Source organism: Rhagoletis pomonella, unplaced genomic scaffold (genome assembly GCF_013731165.1).
Source record: "Rhagoletis pomonella isolate Grant_MI unplaced genomic scaffold, Rhpom_1.0 Rhpom_scaffold_00003, whole genome shotgun sequence".
In the NCBI taxonomy this organism is placed as follows: domain Eukaryota; kingdom Metazoa; phylum Arthropoda; class Insecta; order Diptera; family Tephritidae; genus Rhagoletis; species Rhagoletis pomonella.
Genome location: NW_023458557.1, coordinates 88822670 through 88836282, shown reverse-complemented (window position 1 = coordinate 88836282; position 13613 = coordinate 88822670). Strand labels below are relative to the sequence as shown.

At 34.4% G+C, this 13613-nt stretch overlaps 1 protein-coding gene across 1 annotated transcript in view; it reads left to right on the top strand.

Annotated features, from left to right (window-relative positions):
- Positions 1-13613, top strand: part of LOC118736408 — a 117379-nt gene that overhangs the window by 69097 nt on the left and 34669 nt on the right. The window contains exon 3 of the mRNA XM_036466501.1: positions 13407-13504. Coding sequence (XP_036322394.1) covers positions 13407-13504 — 98 coding nt within the window. The remainder of the gene's footprint in view (positions 1-13406; positions 13505-13613) is intronic.

Below are 13613 nucleotides of genomic sequence, written 5' to 3'. Positions count from 1 at the left end.
ATTAATTTGAAGTGAGCATTTGTAAAACGGAGTATCTTTCGTCTTTACGGAAAGGATAAATGAAATGTGCCTATGAGATATTTATATAAAACAGAGGGTGCTGGCATTTTTATTCAGAAAAGAAGATTTTTTTAAAAGAAAAGCAACCAATAAAAATAATTTTAAAAAATCTATACGTCGTGCATATGTGCTACGAAAAGTAAGTCGTTTTTTATACTGAAATGGCCAATTCCACTGAAATTCGACGCACCTAAAAAAAAACTAATTTACTAATTTTTTGGTGATTTTTATTTTATTTTTTTTTATAGATTTGAAGTCATAACGTTAAACCGAATTTAACGTAGGCGAAGCTGCGGGTAAAAACTAGTAAAATAATATCTGTACGTGCGTGAGTTATTGAAAATAGTATGTGAGATGCAAAAGAATGAAATTTTATAGCAACATTTTTTATAGTTTTAAAAGTCCAATTATAATCGATTTGTTTTCGGGCAACCTTCATAAAAAAACTGGACAGTAGCTATTCGGTCATCAAATATTTTATAAGAAATTAAAAATTTCGCATTGTCATGCGTTATCAGTCTTTAGTGAGTGTAATTCTATTTTATTTTATCTATCTAAAAATCCCCCAATTTTAGTCCATTCAATACAACTCAATTGTTGGTACGCCCGGTCGTATGAGCAACATTAAGCGCAAGTCTCACATACAACCCTACTCGCTCTGATGCTAAGTATGCGTAACATTTCTAATTTATTATTGTTGTAATTGTGTAAATTATTTGTCAGTCAAGTGTATGAATGTATTTAAAAACAAATTTACTCGCCTGTATGTATGTATGTAAGTATAAGTATAGTGTGACGATAACAGTAAAGTACAGGTAACTAGATACCTAAGTATCAGCAAGCTGATGCCCACTGCATTCACTTTGATTAACAGTCAACTACTTGTGTGCAAATTCATGAACATACACGTATGTACGTACATACTACATTACGAACTTAAGTACCTTTGAGCTTACGTGACTACATTTCGCTCTTGTGACACCGCACATGCGGCAGGTGCACTTACTTAAATGGACGTGAGGGCAATGGATGTGTTGCAACTGAAATAAAGTGACGAGAATAGTAGTTTAGTAGATAACATAAAAACTTACTTAGACAATTTAAAGATGGAGGAAAAAAGGTATTGTGGTAGCATATAAATTGGCAAGATATACACAGGGACTAAAACGCATTTGCTGATTCTAATTACATAGATTTCCAAAGAACTTTTTCATAAGCTTGCAAGAAAGGCATTGAAATTTATAATGATATTTTCATCGCTTAGTCATAATTTTTATATTTTGTATTGGCTATCACTTATGAAGTATTGTTGATTTTTGTGCAATTTTTCGGATGCTGAAATTCCTTAATTCCTTAGAATGAACATGCAATTGTGGTCCAGCACCCTCGCGTTCTCTGCCTTAATTACTGATAGTATTTTGGGCTCGCATTTCTACTTGCCAGCATTTTAAGCTTTTCCCATTCACATCATTCTGTCCCTCTTTTTTTCCTCTCAAAAATACGTCTCTCCATTCTTTTCTTCTACCGATATCGCTCAATACTAGCTCACGCCACTATTGGCTACCGAGTGGCTTAGTATGCGGCGCCTTCTCCTTTACAGCGACACCGCACTCTTCGTTATAAAAGTTGTTCTTCGGAAGCAGCGCGAAGAGATTGAGGAGTCCCACTGCTAACTTATTTTCGTTGGATTTGCTTGTTCGCCACATTAAAGTGTATCACCTTCCTTCTTGAGGTATTTGCCGAAGAAAAGGCGGCTTGTCTCATACGGTATAGTATGGCTCAGCCAGGGAACATCCCTGTATTTGTTGATAGCCGGGAGGCACTGGAAACATTAGGTACCAAGGAAGTAAAGTCGAAAGTAGATTGGAAATGTAGTGTATAGCTGGCTTCATTCAGCCACATCAAAACCGCTCTCTGCTGGGGTTCCGAACATAGCGATATGGAAGGGAACGAAGGAGCGGACGAGAAAAGGTGAGATACGGCTCGGAAATGCAAATTATCGAAGCCATTAACTCCCACCGGATTACACCACAGCCGTAACTAACGATGTATGTCTAAATCGGGATGACTGTAAGATCTCACAATCCTTATGTCTGAGATTTAATAACAGTCGTACTAATGAGTTATTGACGCAAAATCAATCTATATTAAGGGTCTTATCAGCGTCATCATAGGGCACTGTGCTAAAGCACCAATGCTCCATCAATGCCACATACTAACAAGCTCCCTCTGCTGAAGTTTTTGGGATGAGGAAAGAGAGGAATTGATTCTCCACTTCTCATGTCAATGCCCAGCTCACCAGAGAGGCTTTTTCAGTAGTTTGGTCGAGATAGCGGAGGTGAACATTACGGAGTCCCACTGCTTTAGCAGAGGCTATACCGACATTAAGGAATAACCGGGGTAAGAAGGATGTCTAGCCCCCGGCACTCGTCGAGTCTATTCGCAATGGGCAAATCGAGTGAGATACATTCACAATATTGAAAAAAAAATAAGTACATACAAGTTTTTCATTAAAGTTATTCATTTAAATAATTAGTACACAGTGCAACAACTGACATGCTGGTGGAGCTATATAAATCTGTTGAAACTTGTTAGAAATCAAATACTCACTCACTAAACAATTTTACTGTGCATAGGTGTGTGTATAAAACCAAACGTGAAACTAAATAGTAAAGCAATGAAATAAAATGGAAAACTTTTAATCTTTCTTCGCACCCTAAAGCCATTTTTGGTTTGCCGCAAAAGCCACACTGCACTTCCACTTTTTTTTTACTACTTTCACACAAATTTCTACATGTAGCACTCACTTTTGCAAATCACTTCTATTTATTCGCTTTTCATCAGTTTTACGTTTCTTTTTTGTGCAACTTTTCATCACTACTCAAATATGTAGCTGCTCTTCAACTTCATTCCTATATTGTGTCCCCTATATTTTCTAATTTTGATGTTCGTTTTGAATGAAATGTAGTAAAGTGAAATGAAATGTAATGCATTGAAGTATAGTTACAGGCGCTTAAGCTTAAGCTGCACATTTCTGCTTGAAAACTCCGTAAATAAAAATAAAATGAAGAAACTGAATAAATTGAAATTTCTTGTATATGGTTCTGCTGCTTCCCCCTTATTCGCTTTTTCGTCATACTTAATCATGCTCAACATGCATATTATTTAACTGCAGTCTTTTTATTCATTTTAGTTTTTTTTTTTTACTCGCCTGCAATTTATTCAGAGCGGTCGTAGTCGCTCGATTCTCTTTTGAGTCCCCAGGTGTATGCTTAACTTGAATTTTAATCTTTGTCTTCGCGTGCTTGAAAACGTTTTTTCTAGGCCATACATATTTAAATAAATAGTATACTGTTACAAAGGTGGGATAATTTACTTAAGTTGAGGTAGAATGTGTGCGACCATCGTTGTCATGCAGAAAAATTTTAAGAAAATTTTGGAAACACAGACAATTGCGAGTAGAAATAGTCGCTTGTCGCGCAATATTCCGTATGAAGTGGCACAGAAAAAAAAAATTATATTGGTTACCCCGCCCCAATTGTTGCCTAATCCATAAATTTAATGGTGAATAATTATAGTAGAAACCCATATTTGATAAGTTAGGTTAGAAATCCATTCAAAAATTTTGAAGAAAATATGTTTTTTTTTTTTGCTATTTTGTTAAATTTTCGAACTATCTTATACGTGGCAGGTACTAAAAATGACGGTATTTGGCAGACGCTAAATACTCTGGTTCAATGTACTCGGGCACTTTGGAGATGCAAATGTAAAATACCTTCACTAAAGTACTAAGGAATTTGGTGTGGATGGCTAAATTACTTGGTCCGTTGCGCTTTCATGGCAAGGGGCCTTATCGTGTGAGCACCAACCGGCTAATACTCAGTAAAAGTCTCTAAAAGTCTTCAACGTCAGATTTGGGTTTCCTTAGTAAGTTGTGTGTTCTCGTAGAGTTGTGCAAGGACCACATAAGTTTGGATATAACTAGTGTAGCCTGGCGCCATGCGCCACCTGGAATGTTGCGACGACCAGGGACCCAAACTAAATCTAGGTCAAGTCGACTACTTACTGAATTTAAGAAGCGTCCGGCACTGATTAATTTCGACCATGTTGTAAAAGCCGCCAAGGCCTTAGTGGCTGCCTAGCTATGTGTGAAAATGGCTATGCGATCGCCGTGACATAAACCTCTACTTCTGCTTAGAAAACACTTGCCAAATCGGCCTGCATATGAATTGATATTTTCTATCCCAGAGTTATTAAGTTCCCCGTCCCTGTCGGCTCTCGACAGAAGAATGACCCCGAATGGCCTGTGAAACTCTACTTCAAGTCTCATATAATCTGTAGTCAGTCTCATCTTAGGTGGAAATCGAAAAATTATACTGTTATGTACGATCGTTCTTTCTTTCCATATACTCAGTTCTCTGAGCCTTACAGCCGATAGTGATGCGGTGTGCATTATGTGAAGGTCTATGAGAAATAGGTTTGTAATAACATTGATGACGTCCGTAGGGCAATTTTCTATTGCCCGTGTGGTCCCGATGTACGCATCCCTCTGAACTCTGCCTTGATTATACTTGTTTTTTAAAGCTGTCCGCCATACCAGAAAACCGGAGCATAATATCGGATGGGCAAACGCTGTGTACAGCCAGAGTACCAATTTTGTATTGAGAACACATGACTTTCCAAAAAGATGCTTACAAGACTAACAGGCAATGCTCGCTTTCTTTACTCTCTCATCAATATTTATTTTACAACTTATTTTAAGATCTGGTGTGGCTTCCAGAAATTTCGCTTGTTTAGCTAATCGTAGGTTTTCTCCAATCATCGTTGGTAATTCATTTTTTTATTTTATATAATTCACTCTGAGGCCACATTTCTCGGCTCATCGGCATAGCTCTGCTAAAGTTAGGAAAAACCCGATTACTAAATTAAATTACTACATCGTCAGCTAACGTAAAATTAAAGGCCACTACTTTTCTCCCTCCGGTTGAGCTTGAGTAGTACTGACTTGATGGTGCTAAGCTATAAAATTGGAAAGATTACTCCACCTTGAGGAGTACCCCTACAAACCTTCCTTATTAGCGTGTAGCTTTCAAGTTCAGCTGAAATCGTTCTGCTGCGAAGCATCGCCATTAGCCATGCGCTTATAGACTTGTCGACCCCAAGCTCTTCGAGGGATTTTTGGAGCTCTCTCTCTCTGAAGCGAGGACTGTTTCATTTAAAACTTTGAAATTGGAAAAATGTGATTGCTTCAAAACTCACTTGAAAAAATTCAGTGCAATGTAGAAAATGGGCATCAAAATAAAGAAAAAATTCTGCAAAATTAAATCAGATTAAACTTTTTGGTTCATAAGGACGAGAAGGTATTGAAAATGTCCTTTTAAAAGTTTATCCTTGAATAGCCTTGAAATTTTTCAATAATTATTTTCGAAAAAATTATATATTAAGGACCACATCCTCGAATCGTGTCCTTCCAATTTCTTTGGTGTAGTGGTTAGCACTGCACGCTAACATTCCGCAGGGCCTGGGTTCAAGCCGGTGTCAACCCAATATAAAAAAGATAAAAAGCAAACAAGTTTCTTCTAATAGCGGTCGCCCCTTGGCAGGCAATGGCAAACCTCCGAGTGTATTTCTGCCATGAAACGGAAAAAGCGTAGTCGAGAAAGTTTCATATTAAAGTTGTATTTACTACCACTTAGAAAACATTTTTATGTTCTTCTAAGTCAAAGTCTAATTTTTTATTAGTTTTCATTTTTTATATATGTACATTCCATAAACCATAATACGCCAACTAACACACATCATTCGAAATAATAGCTAAATAAATAACGCATAAATAGACTCCGCCATGGGAAAATTCTTGATAAACATAAGGACATGCATAGATAAAGAAAAAAAAACGTTTGCTATAGAAATCTACTAGCGTATCAATAACTCACATGTATTTGTATTAAATACCTCTCGGCTATCGGATACTAGTCATTGTTAATATTCCAAGGAATTTGATAATCATCGCTTCTAAAGGCATATTTGCAATTTTATTGATATTCGATCGACTACAAATAGCAGGAAAGAAAAAAAAATACGTAGGCATACCGGAAATATAGCGAGAGACTAAACAGTGCTAACGAATATAAATACAACTTTATCAACACAACAACACATCGAACGTGCCACCAACAACAAATCGCAAGCAACAAGACAAGTTAATCCAGTGTTTATTATCGCTTACACGCCGTCTAACAAGTGACTAAGTAAATAAGTTGCTGTGCTAACAAACATATATGTATATATACTTACCTAAATACATATATGTATAATGTATAAGGTTGTCAAATGTCACTCAAATCACTACCAGTGTAAACATGTACTTTATTCACACATACATATCTGCATACATATGTAAGTACATCCATATGTACATACTAGGTTACTTTTACACTTTCGGTCACAAATTGACTTTGCACACTTCAATGGTTGTCAGCACGATGTCACTGCAACAACACCAACAACAATAATGACAGCATTTAATATCACGACATGTTAACTTGACACCGTTGCTAAGAAGCTCATTTTGATGTCGTAATTTGCTTGTTGACGATTACAATAACAACAACTTTGTTGCGTTTACACTCATGAGCCTCATAAGCTGCAAATCTATCGTGTGGAAAAGTTGTGATCCCATGATAAATACATACAAAGATAAGCATGCACAAAGATAATCACACCACATTTAATCACATTATATTATATGGCATCACATGACATTACATCACTTGATATGATATCACATAATATGTTGTCACATCACATGATATGACATAAAATAATATGATATTACATAACATGATATCATATGACATTATTTGACATCAACTAGCATGACATCATATGACACGACCTCACGTGATATGACATCACATGACATGGCATCACATAGTATGACGACATATGACATGACATCACATAACAAGACAGCACATCCTATCACATCACATCGCATCACATTACCTGACATCACAACATATGACAGCTTATCACGTCATCGAAATAGAGATAAAAACAAAGATGAATACCAGATAATAAATAAATTAGTCGAGTTATCCAACTTTATTGAGTTATCGTAACGTGTTGAATGACTCAAATTGATCAATGTCAATTTATAGACATAGAAAATTAGATGGCAACATTAACGGAGAGTTATGCAGCGATAAAAATTTATGGGATTACCGAAATTTGTCAAGTTAATGAAATTTATCAAGTTATCGATATCAATTGCATTATCAATATTTATGGAATTAACGCAATTTATCGAGTTATCGTAATGCAGTGGCGGACACAGGTGGGGAAATTGGCCCTGTACAAAATTATTGAGATTTTAGAAATTTTCTATATTTTCCAAAATTTTGAGAAATTTATTTATCCTAAAATCCATCCTAAAATGTAAAAATGTGAAACATCACAAATTGTCGAAAAATTCTTATTTTCATGTACTTGTGTGTAAGAAATAGAAAATTCTTAGAATTCTAAAAGATATTAACATTTTTGAAAAATTCCAAAATTGTTCCACGTTTGTGCACTTTTCAAAATTTTGTATTGATATAACAAAGTTTGAGAATTTTAAATTTTTTTGAAAATTTTGAAAACATCAACGTCCAAAAATTTTTTTAATCTTCAAGAATTACGAAAATTTTTTAAATTTTCAAAAAAGACGAAATATGAAAATGTTTTCAACATTAGAAAACTTTTAATTTTGTTTGATCAATGTTTGTATATTCGACACTTTTATTTAAAAAACATTTGTTAGAATTCCTACAATTCTCAAAATTTTTGAAAAATAAAAAATTTATAGTCATCTAGTATTCATCATTATATTGAATTATTGGGGTTTACTTATATTTCTCAAATTCACAAAGTTTTAAAAGTTAGAAAATTTTGGAATTCCACGCAGGTTATTAAAAAGGGGAAATTTCAAGAAATTAAAAACTAACAAAACTCTACAAATTTTAAACTGCGGTGATTTTTAAATTTATGAACACCATGTATGTTGAAAAATTTCCCCAGCCATAGGTATTGAAAATGCGCCTTTAATAAATTTTATCTTTTTAAGTTAATAAAGCTTGCCGGATGAAATTCGATGATGAGCTCGTGCGTACATTAGTCCTCAAACAATAATTTACTTAAAACAAAAAAAAAAATATTAAAATTTTTCATGAATATTCTAGGTCAAAATTTCTAAAGGACATTTTCCGTACCAATTAGTCCTTATGCACCCCAAAATTTATACAGTGGTAATTCTACATAATTTTTTCCTTTATGCGATGCCGATATTGTTATCCTACATTGCACTGAATTTTTTAAGTAATTTTTTGAAGTAATCATATTTTTTAATTTTTAAAGTCCTTCAGAAAAATTCTGAAGCCGGAGAGAAAAACTAAGTACGCAGTTTTACTATAATTTAGCCATAATTTCGCGAATATATTATTTTTTTTGTGTGTAAAATTTACTGTCGCACGGTGTAATAGGAATATGTCAAAAATGTCCTTTAAAAAATATTATCCTTCAAGATTATAATTTTGAATGTATTTTGAAGAATCTTAGTTTAAGTTAAAGCCTATGGCTATATAAAAGGCTATTAAAGAATACAAATTTCAAAGGTTAATTTTCAAAAAATGTCAATCCTGTCATCCTATTAATAATTTAAAGATGCAGATTTACTAGATATGCGTACAAAGAAGGGAAACATATCGAATTTTTCGCATTTCCATAATTTTCGTGGGCGATGTAGGAGTCTTAACTCAAGCTTTAACTAAAACTTCAACTAAAATTCGGCCATAAAACTTCATATATATATATGTTATTTGGGCCAAAAAGCATAAATATAGAAGGAATAGACATCAAAATTTCCCCATTTTATTGCAACATTCTACATATTATCTAATACTGAGCTTTCTATCACACAGCTATTTAACAAAAAAATATTCTCCACTTCTTGACGCCTTTATACTCAACTATTTACTGTTGTAAAATTCTCATCAACAATTATTGCTTTATAATTGCAATTGAGCTCTAAATAAATATAGTTGCTAAGTATCATTGAACAGGTTTCTATTAATATGACATTAGCTTTGACATATGCCTGAGCTTTGAGCATATTTAAGCTATTATTACTTTGAGTAAGTGTTTAACTATAATATTGAACACAAAACCATAACAATAAACATAAGCATAAATTTTATATGTCGAATTTGTGGCATCAAAAACAAAACCAAAACTTTCAGCAACAGAGTTGTAAAAACACACACACGAACATTAGTACATCTATTACTGTAATTTATACTTTAATATAATGGTGACATAAAATTACGGGCATACATAAATTTCGATCTTCAAAGCGCACCCCATAGGAAATTCCATTCGTTCGGCTTAGCTATAAGCCACATTAGAACACACAACGACCTCGCGTGCTTGGCTAAAACCACACTAAATATTACCAAGATATAAACTTTTAATGTGAGTAAAATGTTTTCCCTGCAAGGTAGCTACGAATGTATGTATGTATGTGCATATGTATGTATGTAGTTATGTGCCAGCACGCAGACAATCGCATACAAATGACTGCATTTAATCTTATCGCACGTCTTTACGCTTTTGTAAATCGCTTTACACTCTTATCATCAACTCTTCTGCTTCTATCACTTCTGCTGCTCCTTTATCCTCAATGTTTCACAGCATGCCGCTTGAAATTTTGTTTTTCACCAGCCGGTTTTTTTTTTTGTATCTACACGTGGGTATGTTTGTATTGTGCGGCTATGCGTGCACGCAGTTTATCATTCGTTTTTGTTGACAAATGTGTACACATGTTTCGTAGTGTATGGGGTGTAGGTAGGCGTGCGCTTGTGTTACAAAAAAAAAATGTGTCTTTGTATGTCCTACAGGATGTGGTTGTGATATGCAAAGCACTCAACGACAACTGAAATGCTTTCGTTGCTTACTTCATTTCAGCCAATCTATCCTTGCTCTCCGTTTTTCCAGTATTTTCAGTAGACAGTTATTAAGCCGTACTATGTATGCATGTATTACAACAGGACTCAGCACACATTTGTACTTATATACTTATACATTTACTTAAAAAGTATACTGCAACAGCAACTTCTTATAGGCTTTTTAAAGCGTAACCAAAAATCATCTTTGCCATTCAATCGGCAACTGGTAGGGGACTTGATATGCTTATTTAACTTTGCTTTACATTAAATTTTTTATATTTCATTTTTTTTTGTTATGTGCAACCCCATTGAAGAGGACGTAAAGTGTAATTGATATGATTGAGTGATTTCGACGGCGAAAATGACAATGACAAAGGCAGATATGCGGTTGGCAGACGAGTAAATAAACTTGCTGATATTGCACACTAACGCATATATATAAATATATGTGTGTTAATGCATGCTCAATGAACTGTGTACATTTAGATGTCGCACACTGGGGCCAAGCGTGCAAAAAATTCAATCTTTAAGAAATGTTTTTTTTTGGAAAAGTAAAAATGCAGGTTTATTCCCAATTAATTCTAAATTTGGAGGTAAGTTTTCAGCTTTCTATCGTTTTTCGGCTGGGAGATATGCGAGTCCCAACTTGCGAAAATTTGAAATTTTTTTTTTTTTTTTTTTAAACTGAGAAATTCAAATGTGCAATTCAAATTGTTACTGTAAGAAAGCGGTATTATTTACTTGTTTTTTTTTTCCATTACTCAAGATGAAGTTTATTTATTTATTTGGAGAGAGTAGAGTAAAAATTTTGTGAAGTGGGCCACCATTTTTTCGAAGGTCGAGCTTTTTTGTGCAATTACACAAGTTTTCACAATTACAAGTTTCACAATTTTTCGAAATTCGAATTATTTTTGAAGTCATAGCTATTAAAATTTTTCGGAATTTTTTAGATTTTAATTGTTTTCTCGCGATTGGTAATACCGATGCTGCCAATAATGGTGTTTTCTTCCCATTTTTACTTTTTATTTCGCCACAATTTTTTTTCAATAATAGTTGTTAAATTTTTTTTAATAACGCCCAATGTATTTTGTATAGAAAATAAAAATTGTGAAACTTGTGTTTTTCTTTTATCGTTGTGAAGCATAAACAGATAACAAACAGACCCTCGAAAAAATGGTGGCTCACTTCACAAATCCTTACTCAGTAGCGGCACATATGTATTGTCATAAATATTAAAGCCCTTTATTATGAGAAGGAAAAGTATAACTTTGTCTTCAAATTTAGATACAAAAATAAAAACTTACCTCCGCCAAAAATGTTACGTAAGTGGTCGCATGGGGTCAGGACTTAAGGGAGTAGCGACACATGTGTACACGCCGATGTTCTGTCCGTGACTAATTTACATACCGCGCGGGGAGTTAAGAAGCTAGAAAAACACGAGCGTGCTTCAAGCAATTCCAGTAATTTTTTTTTGCAACTTGAAATGGCTTTGACCCCATGCGCCTAATTTAGGGTTAAGTTGCTCAGAGGTCCCGTTGATTTTTAACTATTTTTTTTTCTGGAAGTGTGTTCCATATAAAAGTAAATTTTCGAACACACTTTGTATCGAAAAAATGTTAAACACCTTCAACCAAAGAAATGCATGATGCAATTCATCAAACTCACAAACCTACATATAATATCATTAAAAAAATTTACATATGCTAATAAGTGAAATAAAAATTACTTTTTTAAACCTTGTTGTGGTCGCTGATTAAGAATCTCGTATCGGATTTTAAAAAGTCAAAATGACTGATCCAAGATTTTTTTTAACCAACATTTTCGCTTAAAACTTGATACTCTGGTGTCAGATTTTAAAAATTCTAAATAGCGGATCCCGATTGAATCTACCTTTATAACGGAAAAGTCAAAACAAAGCGGACGCACATGGCGTATGAGTAACATTCTCTTCTCATACATATGTGCAAGAAAACAACGATAACGTGGATTTACTTTTTTCCTCTTTAAATATTATTTCTTTTAAAGGCACAAAAGCAACGGATTTTAGACTGCCTAACATCTTGGCAGCATCGTGTCACATAGAAAAATATACCCTTGAGAACTATTAAAAATTGCGCTAGTTGTAACAAATGAAAGGAAAACAGTTTTAGATGGCATACCACCTCCAGAACTACACCTAATGCTTGGTGTAGTCAATATCAGGCACGGATGATATGCATTTAACAGTTATATATGCTAGATATTGTTGCAAAATATCGACTTTCTGCGTAAAATCTCTAACAGAAGTTTTCTAGGACTTCAAAACAGTTGCGCACACTTGTTTCGGAATTATCATTCGAAAATATTTTAAAACCTGCATAGAAGCACTCAAAAACAGTTATGCGGCCTTACGTCTAAGTGTCTAACCTAACGTGCATAAAATCTTTTTCAAATTGAGGTGTTTGGTAGTAAGACCGGCATTGTGGGTTATTTTCGGAGAACTAGCCATAGAGTCAGTACACTACGACTTCGAAGAAATTTAGCACAAAAATAAAGTTCCTTAAAATCACCCGGACTAACCAACTAAGCTCTTACATAGCTTTTATAAAATATGTATTTATACCGTTCTAAGGGCCATTAGACGGTCACTATGGTGTACTGGTTAGCGGTGCGCGCTACCATTCCGCAGGGCCTGGGTCTGAGCTCACTCTACTACCAAATTCAGAAAATAATAAATAAACAAGTTGTTTCTAATAGCGTTTGCCCCTCGAACGCCGCAAAGCTCGGCCAAATAGTCACATATTCTGTAAGCGCCAATCTAGTTTTATTAAAGGCCATTTCATCAAGTAGATTGTAAAAGTTATATACCTTTTAAACATAAATTTTTTCTGAAAAAAAATGCTTGAAAGGCAGATACATTTTAAAAGCTACTCGAGAAAACGGCACTATGTGTGCCAAATAAAGAAGATTGTGATTGCATTTTTAATTATCACTTTATAATTTTTTTTTAAAGCTCTTTGCAAAAGTATTTTAAGTTGAATTTCTCGAAAAGATATACGCGTAGGATTAGGAGCGCGGTGGACTTTTATGCAGGAAATTAAAAAAACTTACTGAACTAACAATTTTTCCTCGTCTTGTGACTGCTTTTTATTACCTTCTTACCTTCCTTTTATTAGCTCGGAATGTAACTATGTAATATTGATGCGCCTAAAAGATGCAGCGATTTCTATTCTCAAGTTACATACATACCTGATGACAGTACGAATGGCAAATATAATAGGGTGGTTTTAGTTTTTTTAAACTATAATTTTATTACACTCAAAACGTCAAAAACCTAACATAGTACTCCTAACCAAATGCAATTTGTTTTATTATATCTTACAGATTTACCAAAATTCGGCGAGCCATTACAAAATGTCACGATACCGGTGGGACGAGAGGCGATACTGCAATGTGTTGTGGATAATCTACAAACATATAAGGTACGTACGTAAGCACAAAGGAACTCACACAGTTATGACTACAGACACAGAAGACACGTATATGTGTGTGTGTGTGTGTGTGTGTGTGTGTGTGTGTGTGTGTGTGTGT